At 39.4% G+C, this 15,437-nt stretch overlaps 1 protein-coding gene across 2 annotated transcripts; it reads right to left on the bottom strand.

Annotated features, from left to right (window-relative positions):
* Positions 1-4,724: 4,724 nt before the first annotated feature.
* Positions 4,725-15,435, bottom strand: LOC140911617 (iron-sulfur cluster assembly 1 homolog, mitochondrial). 2 transcript variants are annotated; one of them, XM_073345016.2, is made up of 4 exons: positions 15,240-15,435; positions 9,134-9,187; positions 6,665-6,770; positions 4,725-5,027 (listed from the first exon to the last, which is right to left on the bottom strand). In XM_073345016.2, the coding sequence occupies exons 1-4, from the start codon at positions 15,318-15,320 to the stop codon at positions 4,879-4,881; spliced, it is 390 nt and encodes a 129-aa protein (XP_073201117.1). In that variant the 5' UTR covers positions 15,321-15,435; the 3' UTR covers positions 4,725-4,878. The 2 variants fall into 2 exon arrangements, with proteins under 2 accessions (XP_073201117.1, XP_073201116.1); XM_073345015.2 differs by lacking the exon at positions 15,240-15,435 and adding an exon at positions 14,959-15,154.
* Between the last annotated feature and the right edge of the window lie 2 nt (positions 15,436-15,437).

Below are 15,437 nucleotides of genomic sequence, written 5' to 3'. Positions count from 1 at the left end.
GCAATCACCAGGAGGGGATCCACATAGAAGAACTTTTCAAGAAGTATGAAGTGATAATCCTGTATCTTTGTCAAACTTTTCTTTGCAATTTTCAGTGGGGCTTTTATGAAGTGAAATGGGCTCCTTCTTTTGGGAAGCTAAAAACCTATTGAAATCCCGGATCATTAATTTAAAAAAACCTCTGTCAAACTGGGTAGAACCAGTGTGTAATAGTTTAGAGGCAGCAACTTTAAAAAGGATACTTCTTTTAAAAAAATAAAAATAAATATTGTTTAACCTAAGAAAAACCTTAAAATTTGAAAGGAATGAAAAATCTAATACACTTTATCATATATGCTGTTTACTTTTTGTATTTCTCTGATCTTATACAATGAAAGAACCTTAATTTTTGTGTCAAGCCAAATTGGCTTTCAAGACCTTATGCAATGACAAAATGTCAGGATTTTTTGAAGTCAAATTAGACCCATGTTCTTTTAAATTCTATAGGGATTGTATGTGTCTAAAGTACTTCATATTTCATTTTGTCAAACTGATCACTATTTGCTCTTGTACTGAAATATCTGGCATTTAACAAAGTTGCTATTCAAGTAGTAAATTTAATTATCAAGTTTTGAATGTACACAAATTAATATAGCACTCACATTTTTTCACTTTTAAAAAATGATGTGAAGTCAGGGATCCACATGTAAGATCAGGGAATCACCAAGAAGTAAATTCTGAAATAATTCATTCAGGCACTGTGCAGCAGATGACTTTATACACCAACAGTGAAAATATGTTTGTGTAGGATGGAAAAAAAATGTCTATACAGGTAGTGATTATGACATATTTTCAAGAACTCTTGTTAATGCCTTTCAGGACCAAAATTAATCTGTAAGTACATACGTTACCAGTTTATTCCCCTGAGGTAGGGGGCTCTCATACAGCAAACCCGTCAGAGGTGACTGCATAAAATTCAATGTCATTAAAATATAATTTAGCACAAGGAATGAGACTCCTCAAGTGGTCAGATAACCAATATAGATGAAGTAGTTTTACAAATTTGTAGTTCCCTCACTGGTGAAGTGGCAATTTAAAAAAAAAAAAGGTGAAAGAATGTAACGAGAAGTGATTTGTGCCAGCTGAGTTTTAATTCCAGAAAGGAAAGAGCATCACACTGTAGGGTGACTAGATCCATGTACTGTGTTCGTTTCTTCTTAAAGCCCTGGGATTAACCACATTCACTTTGCACTTTTGAGCTCATGTACACTCTTCCCCATTAATCCCTCTTGGACTATTAACATACTAAATTTATTAACTGCTTTCAAACAGCTATTTCTCTTCCCCCAGAAGAACGTGCTCTGACATTCCGCAAAGGGTGAATCTGGTAAAGTGACTTGCTATAGTCAGTGCTGAGCAAGCAACTGTGTTAAGATCCTGGACTTACAGCCAGCAGAGCTAGAAGACACCTGCTGGAATTCCAGGCTCCCTAATTATACAAAACACTTGAATAATCTACCTTTCATGCATCATGAGATATTGAACTTTAAAATTAAGACAAATGGATTTACAAAAATGTATTTCTCCTGTCACTCAGAAGTCTGTACATGGTAACTAAGGTGGCCATTACAGGAAGAAAGAAAATAAAGAGCATAATACTTTCTAAAACTCGGCATAAAAAATACAATGTGGTGTGTGTAGATAAAGATTTTACTAGCACGTCTTTGGAATGACATGGATAATCCATGGTTTCTCCTACTTGTGAGTCACGCAGCCATTGCAAACTCACGCCAATAAATCCTTTACACCAACACATATTCTATTCTACACAAAATCTTTTCCTTCCCTTAGAGGAATCTATGATATATATATTTGGTAGGTAGAGATTTTAAAAATGAACATCTGTCTGCTTGAATTTCAGCCTCAAGAGAAAGCTGAAAAGCTTAACAAAAAACTTAACTACACTTTATCACCCTACTTTTCCCATTAGGTATAAAAACCAACATCAATATATGTATATTCTGAGACAAGCAAAACATTTTCATTTTTATACTTTAATAAAATGACATTCTTACGACATACCTACTTTATTTTTCCAGAGTTACTCGTGCTTAGAAAACATTAAGTGAATATTCCTCAGTGAACATCAGTTTACAAGCCATAGAATTATAACTGAGCTACTTGCATGAGCCTGAGGTGCTCATTTGTTAGAGCTGTGCAAAACAAGCGTAGTTAATGTTTACCAACAAGCAGTTATTTATTACAACTGAGAACTCTACAGACAGTACTGCACACATTATAGATGCACTGATTAACTATATTCATACATAAGTTATTAGCATTTACATAAATGTACTTTAATAGATTGTGCGTTAGTTGCTTTAGTAAATATGACAACTCTTTTTGGAGACTATTTCACAGAATATGAAACTTTCACTCTCAGAGCATATACACAGACCATGAATATGCAAAAGTCCTCAAAAACAAAAAGAACTCAAAAACAAAGTTAGAGTGAATACAGGGATAGCACTTTTACCAACCACCCGTTACATTCTTTTTTTAAAAACTTCCAGTAAGGAATAGATTTACAAATGCGAGAACTAGTCTACCATTAGGACTATTTTATACATTAGCTCTACAATACCACATAGACTTGATTTTTTTAGCAGGAATGGAGGACTGTGGCATTAGAAATTCAAATCTACTGAGTTTATTGTCAGGTTTTCCCCATATACTTTATTATATATAGTAGTTATAGAACATTAACAAAGGAACTATTTGTGTATGACAGTTGATAAAGGAAAACTCCAGTGTTTTTACATCAAAATTGCATATATTACAAAATAATTAAAATTCAAGTATGAATATTAATTAAGCAATACACGTGGAAGCTTCAACCTTCTATTATTGTGGGCTGTGCTGACTACTGGAGGGAGTATGCCATAGTTTCATCTCCTCCTCCCTCAGCCAGTTCTAGCTGCATTTCCACTCCCCCAGTAGGTAACAGTCCACAGTCCACCCTCTCAAGTACCAAAAAACAGCTTTCCAGAATGAGAGGTTTCAGAGTAGCAGCCGTGTTAGTTTGTATCCGCAAAAAGAAAAGGAGTACTTGTGGCACCTTAGAGACTAACTAATTTATTTGAGCATAAGCTTTCGTGAGCTCACTGAATGCACCCGATGAAGTGACCTGTAGCTCAGGAAAACTTATGCTCAAATAAATTGGTTAGTCTCTAAGGTGCCACAAGTACCCCTTTTCTTTCCAGAATGAATTCACTCCTGGATGCTCCATCTCCAGGCTTTATTCCTTATTCAGTCCCAGCTCCTTCCCCTACTCCAACTCCTTTCTTCTTTAAAGCCAGCATCCAGGTACTCCTTGTGAGCTCTTTTACACCTCATTTGTCCCCCCTCTCCCCTTTTTGGCTAACTTTCAGCTCAACTGCTCTAGCAACAATAGCTTCTTCCCCTTTCTGGAAAGCCTGGAGAGATGTGTACTGATGCCTGAGTAGCTGGGGAGGAAGTGCTGAAGAATGATACAAGTTGGGAAGATTGGTGTGTAGCCAGAAGGATCTTAATGAGCGAGAGGGGGATTAAACTAGTTTCTTTCTATCAAAGCAAATGGCTTCTTCCAAGCAATAAGTTTTGTCTTCCTTTAAATTAATGCCAGTGTCAGTTTAACAAAAGCACTAATTTCATTGTTTTTATACAAGTCATAAAGATTCTGAACTGTTTTTTAAACTACAGTGAAATTTACCTTTTATAAAATTACCTTCACCCCAAACAACTGTTGAACAGAATTTAGAGTCAACTTGACATGGGAAAACCTAACATCTACTCAAGTTACCAATGAGATTCAAGCTGTGACAGAAAGTCAGTCATGAGTATGACCACAGGAAAGTGACAAAATTCCTTCCACCATCATAAAACAATTTCCTTGTTGGGTGACCAGACAGCATACGGGGAATACATACATGTACTGCAAAAAGCGAGGACCTGGGTTGGAAGCAGTTTAGGAATTTTGTTGTCTTGGTCAACTGGGGGCAAAGACAGAAATATGGGGTTTGGGAAAAGGAGGCCTGAGCACATTCTGCCTTAACATTCAAACAGTTGAAGATGCAACATTATTTTTGAATACCACACCGCTTGTCTTCCTGGCTGCAGCAAGGAGATTGTGCTTGCTACAAGGAAAGGAAAACATTTATATAGGGAATCAGATAACTCAAAATGCAAGAGTGAGCACAACTTTGGAGACTTGAATTAGCTCATTCCAAGATACAGCCACGGTTGGTGACATAACATGAAAATTTGAGCACAAGGAGGCAAGATTTCCTCCCTTTTAGAGCTTATTAATTTTCCTTGGAGAACAGATCACCAGTAAAGCCATGCTCAAAGTATCAAGGGGTGAAGACATTGGAAACCTCTGTCAGATACATACACTCATTTAAAAAGAAAACACACACAAAAGAAGGTAAGTTAATTCTGAAGCCTATTCATACATATACAGTCTTATAGTTTTCTTCTAATTAAAGCAGAATGCACAGGCCGTGTGTTCTCAGAGAACACTTTTTGGGTGGCTGGCAGGGGTGAAGGAGAGGGAAATGACAAGAAAAGGAGAAATATTGAGATTTATTTCCCTTCACATATGAAAACACAGACGTGCTAGTGCACCTTGCTGTTCTGACCATCCAGAGCCCAATTCACCCCAAATGACTGAATAAATATACCAGGGCTGAAATTCAACACACAGGTTCCATTTCCCAAATGCATTCACTTTATTTTCCTTGAAACGCAGACACATTTTACAAAGCCTAAAAACCTGGAAGAAATGCGACAGCTTTAGAAAGTCACACTTATGAAGAAGTGTTTCATGGTGTTAAAAGCCAAGGTAATACTCCTGAGATTTCAGATGTTGAAGCTTTCTCCACAGCCACAAGTTCCTTTGATGTTTGGGTTATTGAAGACAAATTCACTGGACAGTTTGTCTTCCACATAGTCCATTTCAGTTCCTAGAAGCGTCAGCTGTGCTTTCTTTTCAATAAACACTCTGACTCCTAGAATGGGACAAAAACAAAACAACTGTTATGTAATCTGACAAAGGTTTTGCTCATTTTGAACTCTTCTTGTATTACAGTACAATCTGGTAGATAACGAGGATATAAAATGAAGCTAAAAACTGAAGTCTGACAATGTAATTATTGTTGCATTTTCTTGCTTCTTTCACGATATTCATCCTTTTCTTGCCTCTGCTACAGAACTCAAGTTGAGATTACTATCGCTTGCTATCTGTAAATGGTTAAATACTGATATTATGGTATATTTATTTACACTTCATGAGGGCGTCATACCAACGTAATTGTGTAACTGTGCAATAAAGTGTAGCTTTGACACTCCCACAGACTGAAAATAAGATGTAAATTTTTAATAGTGAGAGTAATTAACCCTTGGAACAACTTAAAGGGCCATGGTGGATTCACCGTCACTGACAATTGTTAAATCAAGATTGGATTTTTTTTTTTAAAAGACAGACATATGATGTAGGAATTATTTTGCGGAAGTTCTATGGCCAGTGTTACACAGGAGGTCAGACTAGATGATCACAATGAACCCTTCTGACCTTTGATGTCCATGAATTATGTTCATTAATCCATTTCTATTGGCATTACTAACAGTCCAAAGCTCTGTGCTGCTTTCAAGCTGCTGACTTTTTAAAGAAAACCTGCCTCAAAAATATTTTCTTATTTCCTTCTCAAATGGACTATCCTTCCCTTTGCCAAAGCTATATGGGTGAAGCTGAATTACTAGCAATATTTAGTTCTGTACTAGTGGGAGGTGTAAGATCCATCCAATATACTACAAATGATCAGGACTACGAATTAGTGCTTCTGAAGTCTTAACAGCTGGAAATCCTGCCTTTTCCAATAGCAAACAGAAGTTTTACAGGCTGCAGGATGTTGAACATTAAGACTGCAGTTTTGATTTATAGACTATTTATGATTGCTCATTTTAATGAGCCAATTTGGCTTTGTAGTTGAAGAAATAAAAACCAATAATGATAAACCCAAGACGGGAATCCATTAGTTCAAATAAAAGCAGTGTTTTTTGTTGGTCCATTGTTTCATTTTAGTATATTCAATGCCAGTGTATATCAATCTAACCCAGGGATGAAGCAACCCCAGGGGCCTGGGGGCCTAGAGCCTCCAAGGTTAGCCAAAAGAAGTTGGCTGTGCTGACAAAGAAGTGCTTGTGACCAGAGCCTGCTGGAGGATGTGCTCCACTAAGCAACCTTCACAAGGAGGATCCTGATACCCAAGCCTTAACATAAAGTTGCCACCCCACCACCAGATGTAAACATAGCCTCCCAGGCCTTGGAGAACTCCAACCCATGGTACAGCCTGGACATATGGTGGGGAGGAAAAAGGATGCAATTTGTACCCTCTGTGCTAGCAGTATTTAAATTTAATCCAGGAAGTTTTAACAAGTGGGTACTTTTACAATGGAATCTAAAGGGACAGCAACAGCAATTCCTACTAGGGTATCCAAGGATTTCTCTCAGTAACTTCATGCAGCTAGTAAATTCTAGCCTGTCTCTACTCCATTATAGTTTGGAAGTTTAGTAATCAAGTTATTCTGCACCTGCCCTCTCCTCCTTTTTACTGCTTCAAATAGATAAGAACAAATAAACACTCACCATCTTGAACTACTTCTTCATCGGAGTTGCCTTTTGTTTTTGTATATTCTAACGTGTACGAAAGTCCATTACACCCCCTTGTACGGACTCCAACTTTCACACCTACCTGAAATATAAGACACTTTTAGTCACTTTTATTTAAATTTATAGTGTGCCAGCAGGGAGTTGGAAACTCAGTGAACGAATCAACTCGATAGCTACCACTCAATGTTTCCCCCCCGTCATCTAGAGTTAAAATTAGGAGGAATTCATTTTAAGACTGAAGAGCCAAAATGTTTTGGGTTTCTTTCTTTCTTTTTTTTGGTACGGACTGTCTAGAAAAGTGAGTCCGAACTTTTAAGTTATAAAATGCATAATATGTACTCAAACTGAGGCCTAACTCCTATGCAGTACACCGGTACAATTGATACCTATAATTCTACACTAGTGGTTGTAACAGTGGTGAAAAGGTCAACGGAGCAGAGGCACTTCTACCATCATACTGTCAGGGTTAGCCTAAGCCCTGCCTACACTACAACTTCCCGTCTACTTTTGCTATCACACGCAGTGCTACAATAGTGGAAAGCTACACATATGAGTGTTCCTATTGTGGACAAAGACCTACAGTGTGTAAAAATGGCGTTCTAATATAATTCAATAATAAAACTGTTGGCACCCTTGTAGGCGTTTGGCCTTATAAACAGTTTGGATGAGAAAATCTTGCTTCAAAGCCAAATGGTTTTACAACTTCAAATGAGACAGTTTATCATTATACAGTACTGTCCGTCCACAGCACTTTACAAATTGAACACACACTCACCACAGAAAGGAAGCCAGTTCTAGAGCTTAATGTGCTGCATTCCAAATTCTCTCACCCGGCTCTCATCCCGCCCAGTAAAAGTCATAGTACAGGATCTTCTCTATGCCTGTTGCAATGAGCTGCAGGCCGGCGCTTACCTCTCCTCATTGTAGGAGCAACTGAAACAATTTATGTAATGCTGGCAAGTTTGAGGCTGAGCCAAATACAGTTACATTTTCACAGCATTGCTATGCTGCTTAGTGGAGATAACCTCCATTTCACAATATACTAAAAAGTTACATGGATTGCAATTTTCATTAGACATATTACCACTCAGCCCTTCCCATTTTTAACATCTGCTCTACATTGACCCAGCAAGCCATACTGACTCATAATTCAGTCAATATATTCTAACCACTAACCATATGTAGATCAGACCAAAAGAACATCTGCATAAACAACAGTTGAGGAGAAGTTGCCAGGGACATGTGGACCAGAAAACACTCTGCACAGCGACACTGTCTATTCCAAACAGCCACATTGTACCCTACACATAAAATCTTTAATTATACAGATCATTTCCTTTCCTCCCTTATTCATAATTATGTAGTATTGTGTTGGACAGTGTTAATGGCTGCCACCAACAAGATCTTTAATTTATGACAATCACAGACCTTGTAAAAACTGACAGGCATATAACAATTAAATGCCCCATATGCAGCAATAGCTGGAAACAAGCAAGCCACCACCCACGGCCACATGGCAAAATGGCCACATGGCAAAGTCGATCAGAAGCTAAACCATGTGAGCTAAGAGGGTTTCTTGGGTCTAGTTACAAACACAGGGACGAGGGACTTGACAAGTTGTAGTTGTGTGTGTGATAAACAAAGTGAGAGAAGTAGTCGTGAGAGTGGCCCTGGTAAGAAAATAGAAGACAGACTTCCTTTTGGGCATAGTACTTGTTGGAGTAGACTTGGATCTCTGAGTAAGGAAAAAACTTGCTGTTTGTTTTTACTGTGTTCAGAGAAACAGGACTTTGTGTACGTTCTTGTAAATAAACAGGATCACATCAAAGAAATACCTGACTAGTAGCATCAATGTCTTCTCCTAACGGAAACAAGCAAAACCCCAAATACTGGCTAACCCTCAGGTCAGAAGGGGCAACATTAAAAGGACATAACATACTTCACAACAAAATAATCCTGCTTTGAGAAATTCAGAAGTTTCATAAAATTATTTGAAGAATACCTTCACATCAATAGTTGGAGATCTCTGGTAATACTAGGAAATCGTTACCTTACTAGCATCAACAGATTAGACTAGTTTCATTAAAGTGGTAGTATGGACATACATTAAAATCTTGTTAAACCTTTAAGGAAAGCATGCTGGAGTTTAATCTGTCTCAAAGATTATGACAGTTGACTTATTGTCATTATAGTCATTTCCCGCCACCTCATTTGATTTTTGTACATGAAAATAAAGCTTGTTGGATAAATGCATTTATTAAAAAATAAAGGAAGATCTCATGTCTATATATCATCCACAGTGATTGTTTCAAGCTGCATTGTTTTACACTGATCACAAGTACTTCACAGGACAGCTGCTAGTATAATACTAATTAAGAGTGCTCTCCATAAGGTAAGCTAAAAATATTAGAATAGCGTACAAGAGTGCCTTCCATTTGTACTTACATGCTCAGGTTTATCTTTAAGAAGCTGTTTGATCTTATGTACAGCTGACGGAGTCTGAAAAATAAAGAGATTTTATTAACTTTTCCCTGCTTCTACTGTCCTTCGCAAATAAAAGCACTGTTTCATTTCAGCTTCACAGCTTTCAAGTTTTCAGTTCAGCTTCTCCTTCCGCACGTTAGAAGTCCACCTCTCGCATTGGTGTCACTAGCGAGAGTATAAACTAGCCATTCAACTTGTTGTGTTTTTCAGTTACAAACCACAATTAACACCCTAAATTGCATAATTTTAAGCTGTCTGTCAGATGTAGACGCAGGACTTGTCTACACTTACCAGAGGATCTATGCCGCGGTGATCGATGCATCAGCGGTTGATTTAACGGGTCTAAGGAAGACCCGCTAAATCGACCGCCGATCGCTCTTTCGTCGACTAATGTACTCCACCTGATTGAGAAGAGTAAGGGGAGTCAACGGAAGACCATCTCCCGTCGACGTCGTGTTGGGTGGACCCCACTGTAAGTAGATCTAAGCTATGTCGATTTGAGTTACACTATTCATGTAACTCAAACTGTGTAGCGTAGATCGACTTTTCCCTTTAGTGTAGACAAGGTCTCATAGAATTAACCTGGTTAATGCACATAAGGATTTACTGAAAAGGGCAGTTTATAAATTAACTTCACCACAAGCTGAAACCATAATGTAAAGGGGATCAAATAGCCCCCTGTCTCCCACCAGACAGACAACACATTTGTAGATAATAAATGAATACATCACAGGAAGTTTGGGACTAAAATTTAAATTCTCTTTTTGAAAAATACAATACTGAAAATTGAGAAACTTCTCAAGAAAAGTTTGTCACAAGATTTTTTTTTTTGTTAACTTTGCAACTATATCTGCAATATCGTGCTAGTGCATAAAACCCAGAAAACGTTAGTATGCCTTCACTGCCCAATATGAGTGAAATGTCAGAAGAACTAAAGAGATCGCGAGACTGAGAATTTTGAAATGCTTTCAGTTTAAGATAACAAAATAAGTTTTCTTGTGTTTAAACTATGACCTTTAATCTGACAGTGTTTCTATGGGAAGCTAGCCAGACCCTGGCTCTGCACAAATCAGTCTTATCAAGGTCTAGGTGCCAGAGAACTGGCTTCAGAAACAAATAAAGCCATCAAAGAAGTCTACTTTGTACACCTGCAAGTTGTCTGATGTTCAATCACCAGGGAAACACAGGAATTGCAATACCAGAGAGGAAACACATCAATAGCATGTCTTCCACAGTGAAGATTGGCAGCGAATGCAAAGGATGCAAAGCCCTCATAATGGTATAAATCTACCATAATAAAGCCAAAACTGACAAATGCATTCTCTCACTTATCAATGGTGAGCAGGAAATTTCCATGGTGAAAATAGGGGGCAGTTTCTACAGAAGTTTAGTTTTCATTAAAAAAAAAAAAAAAAAAATCTTCCTTTTATAGTTGTGATGATAACCTTCTGAAGTCGAAATAACTGAACTCTGATGCAGTTTTCCTTCTGAATCGGATAAAATCATCAACTAAGTCTCATGTCCTGATCTCAGCACACAGCCCAAGCGAGCAGATCGTGCACTGAAGAGTTCTGAAGTTAAAACCATTTTGTGTCTTAGTTTTGAGGGGTAAAGCTATTACATCTCTAATCTGTGAATTTTTAATCAATTCCTTCCAAGCCTGTCCCCCAAATCCTGTATGCACTTGGAGTGTTGGCAGCTATTCAGAGAAGTCTTCTGACTAATTTTTCCAAGGTTAATTTATATGCTGAAGGGAAATTTCTTGACCCGAGCTGGAAATCAGTTTATGCCCCAACAGTCCTTTGGATTCATATTATATTCTTGTCAGTAACGGTCACAGATAACCACTAGAAGTTTTTTATTTTAATTTAAAAAAACAAACCTACAAAAGACATACGTACGGTTATGAGTGCAAGATCATTAATCATGAAACCAGCGATGTACCCGAGATAGATTGATAATATTTTCATCGTCTGGACAGAAGACCTAAACTCCTTCAGGTTTCCACCGCAACTTCAACCATCGCCATCAATCCATCCAACTCTCTCAAGAACACTCCCACATCAGCATCAACACTCCCATATCATTCCCCACACCAGCATCAACTTCCCGTACACCATCATTAGTTTCAACAATGGAACCCTACAAACGACATTACACGAGAAACCTACGGATCACCACATTACCTCAAGATCCAGCAACCACCTCAGACACAATAAAATACGAACTGAAATTTATTAAATATTTTTGGATGTTTTACTACATGTTCAAATATATTGATTTCAATTACAACACAGAATACAAAAGCGTACAGTGCTCACTTTCTATTATTATTTATTATTACAAATATCTGCACTGTAAAATGAGAAACAAAAGAAATAGTATTTGTCAATACATCTCATACAATACCATAATGCAATCTCTTTATTGTGAAAGTGCAACTTACAAATGTAGATTTTTTTTTGTTCCGTAACTGCACTCAAAAACAAAACTACATCAAACTTTAGAGCCTACAAGTCCCACTAGTCCTACTTCTTGTTCAGCCAATCACTAAGACAAAGAAGTTTGTTTACATTTACAGGAGATAATGCTGCCTGCTTCTTATTTCAAATGTCACCTGAAAGTGAGAACAGGCATTCATATGGCACTACCGTCATTGCAAGGTATTTACGTGCCAAATATACTAAACGCTCATATGCCCCTTCATGCTTCGGCCACCATTCCAGAGGACATGCTTCCATGCTGATGACGCTCGTTAAACAAATAATGCGTTAATTAAATTTGTGATTGAACTTCTTGGGGGAGAGGCTTTTTACCCGCATTCTGCTATATATTTCATGTTATAGCAGTCTCAGATGACGACTCAGGACGTGTTCATTTTAAGAACCCTTTCACTGCAGATTTGACAAAATGCAAAGAAGGTACCAATGTGAGATTTCTAAAGATAGCTACATCACTCGACCCAAGGTTTAAGAACCTGAAGTGCCTTCCAAAATATGAGAGAGACGAGGTATGGAGCATGCTTGCAGAAGTCTTAAAAAAACAACACTCCAATTTGGAAACTACACAACGCGAACCACCAAAAAAGAAAATCAACTGTCTGCTGGTGGCATCCGACTCAGATGATAAAAGTGAACATGTGTCAGTCTGCACTGCTTTGGACGGTTATTGAGCAGAACTCCTCATTAGCATGGATGCATTGCTTTTGGAATGGTGGTTGAAGCATGAAAGGACATATGAATCTTTAACGCATCTGGCACATTGCGACACCGGCTACAACAGTGCCACGTGAACTCCTGTTCTCACTTTCAAGTGACATTGTCAACAAGAAGCGAGCAGCATTATCTCCTGCAAATGCAACCAAACTTGTTTGTCTGACTGACTGAACAAGAAGTACGACTGAATAGACTTGTAGGTTCCAAAGTTTTACATTGTTTTATTTTTGAATGCAGTTATTTGTAAGTTCAAGTTTAACGATAAAGAGATTGTATTACAGTACTTGACTGAGGTGATTTGAAAAATATTTCTTTTGTTTTTTATAGCACACATATTTGTAATCAAAAATAAATATAAAGCGAGCACTGTACACTTTGTGTTCTGTGTTGTAACTGAAATCAATATATTTGAAAATATAGAAAACATATTTCAATAAATGGTATTCTACTATTAACAGTACGATCAATCACGCAATTAATCGAGATTAATTTTTTAAATCGTGAGATTAATCACAATTAACGTTTTTAATTGCTTGCCAGCCCTACTAATTTTGTATTTCTTTCTTTTTGGAGAAGCAACACTTCAGATGTTAATATTGTTTTCCCCTTTAATTTACAAGTGTCCAATTATAAGTCTTACTGATCAAGTAGCCTCAATAATAGCCTGTGGCATGTGAGTTCTACAAGTTAAGCATGTAATGTAATAATCATACTCCTTTTGTCAATTTTGAAGGCCAATTTCTACACTCGATTATCTGCATACAACCCCTGTTTTAGAATGAGCACTTTATCTGTGCGCTTATTTTGTTGCTCTTTTGACTGGGAGGTTGACAGTCAAAGTTAAGAGGCCGGTTTGATGAGGTTAGTCACGGTTTATCACTTCACAGCAGGGACTGCATGAAGGTCATCTTTCACCTTCTGAGGAGACTGGGAAATGGCTGACGGACCTACAATTATATTACTATAGTGTTGCTCTGCAGACACCATGAACAAGAGAGACAGAATGGGCAATGGAGCGGAGAATTAGGTCCTAAGTTTTCTTTTTTTTTAAATCCATCAAGTGCCACCCTATATACTGGTTTCAGAGTAACAGCGGTGTTAGTCTGTATTCGCAAAATGAAAAGGAGTATTTGTGGCACCTTAGAGACTAACCAATTTATTTGAGCATAAGCTTTCGTGAGCTACAGCTCACTTCATCAGATGCATACTGTGGAAAGTGTAGAAGATCTTTTTATACACACAAAGCATGAAAAAATACCTCTCCCCACCCCACTCTCCTGCTGGTAATAGCTTATTTAAAGCGACCACTCTCCTTACAATGTGTATGATAATCAAGGTGGGCCATTTCCAGCACAAAACCAGGGTTTAACAAGAACGTCTGAGGAAGAGGGGAAGGAGGGTTAGGAAAACAAGGGGAAATAGGTTACCTTGCATAATGACTTAGCCACTCCCAGTCTCTATTCAAGCCTAAGTTTGATCACATCCGATGAAGTGAGCTGTAGCTCACGAAAGCTTAGGCTCAAATAAATTGGTTAGTCTCTAAGATGCCACAAGTACTCCTTTTCTTTTTACCCTATATACTGTGGGGGGAAGGATACATAAGAACATCTAAGTAGGCCCCTGCCCCTTTCATTTCTATCAGCGGTCTTCTTACTCTTGTCTTTTCTAAAGAAACTAGTCCTTGTATCACAAGTCCCCTCATTCACAAGTGTGCCTGCTCATTTCAGTGCCCTTCTCTGAGCCTTTTTTCTGCATTTTTAGATGACGACATGCCGTAGAGATCTTTTCTGACATGACATCAAAAGAAAAAATGCAACGGGTGGTCATAAGTATAAATCTTACCTATTTATAGGTACTTAACACAAACACATTACAAGCAATCCAACGGGGGCCTTATTAGCACACAGCACAAGGAAAGTGCCCTTAATGTAAAGTGCCATGTAAGCCAGGGGCCACTTGAGAGGTACATTTCGATAGGGCAATCACGGATTAAAAGAATCTTGATCGTACTTGTGCAGATGGGTAGAGAGAAACACAGGGCGGATCTGTGTGAACATTGGTACAGTTGACTTATCAGCACCACAGCTTCTTCCCATGCCCCCTTGTTAACATACTGTAATATCTCAGCCAGAGCACAGGCGACATCCCTGTACGGCTGAGTAGGTGGCATCAGCGAGAGATTCTTGAATTGTAACTGGAGGTAACAATTTTGCCAACTCCAAACATTCAAAATAGTGAGTCAGTCTCGTAAAAATCACAAGACTGGTTTGAAATTGGAGGTTGGAAACATACATTTGTGCTTGTGAGTGTATTTCTATACAGGGATCTTGTTGTGTGTCTGCTAGTTCCTGAGCCCTTACCGTGCGTTCACTTGCCCCGTTCAAGCTTTCCTGCCTAACCCCGAGAGGTGAAGGCTCCTTTAAAGGTAAGTGAAAGCCAAGAGTGTCGTGTAATCTCGTGATTCCAGGAGCAGGGGCTTTCCGAAAAACATCAAATATCGCCAACCTCGCAATGAAACCTCGACAGTCGGCGACCCAGGATTCACCCCACCGCGCGCGCCCCAGCTCTCACCTGCGACCCAACCGAGAGCGCCTGGCCGAGCCCGCAGGCGAACAGCGCGGCCGGGAGGGGGCTCCGGTCATTTGCTCCCTCACCGCCCCCGCGGGAGTGCCGCTCAGGCCAGGCCATGGAACCGCCTTCACCACGGGAGGGGGCTGCACAGCCATCGCCCGGAGAAGCGACCCCCCGCCCGCCGGAAACGGGCTCCGCTCACCGCCCCGCCGCGGCCCCACGGACCTGGCCCCGGGGCTAACAGCCGTCGCGGGCGCAGCGCAACCCCCCGCGTTACTCACCAGAGTAAGGGCGGCCCGGGTGGCCTGTATCTTCCTCTTGCTCACGGCCCGGACCGTGGCGCGGACCACCGAGGAGGCCATTCCGCCCCTCAACCCCGTCCTCTCCTGTTGTCCATGGGCCCAGGGCAATGCGTTCTAGTTTGCCTCCGGTGTCATGGCGGCCGGCGTGTGACGTCATCGCTACGCGCCGGGTAGGGG

Source organism: Lepidochelys kempii, chromosome 5 (genome assembly GCF_965140285.1).
Source record: "Lepidochelys kempii isolate rLepKem1 chromosome 5, rLepKem1.hap1, whole genome shotgun sequence".
In the NCBI taxonomy this organism is placed as follows: domain Eukaryota; kingdom Metazoa; phylum Chordata; order Testudines; family Cheloniidae; genus Lepidochelys; species Lepidochelys kempii.
Note: the sequence above shows the minus strand (reverse complement) of the source record. Positions and strands in the feature narration are given on the sequence as shown.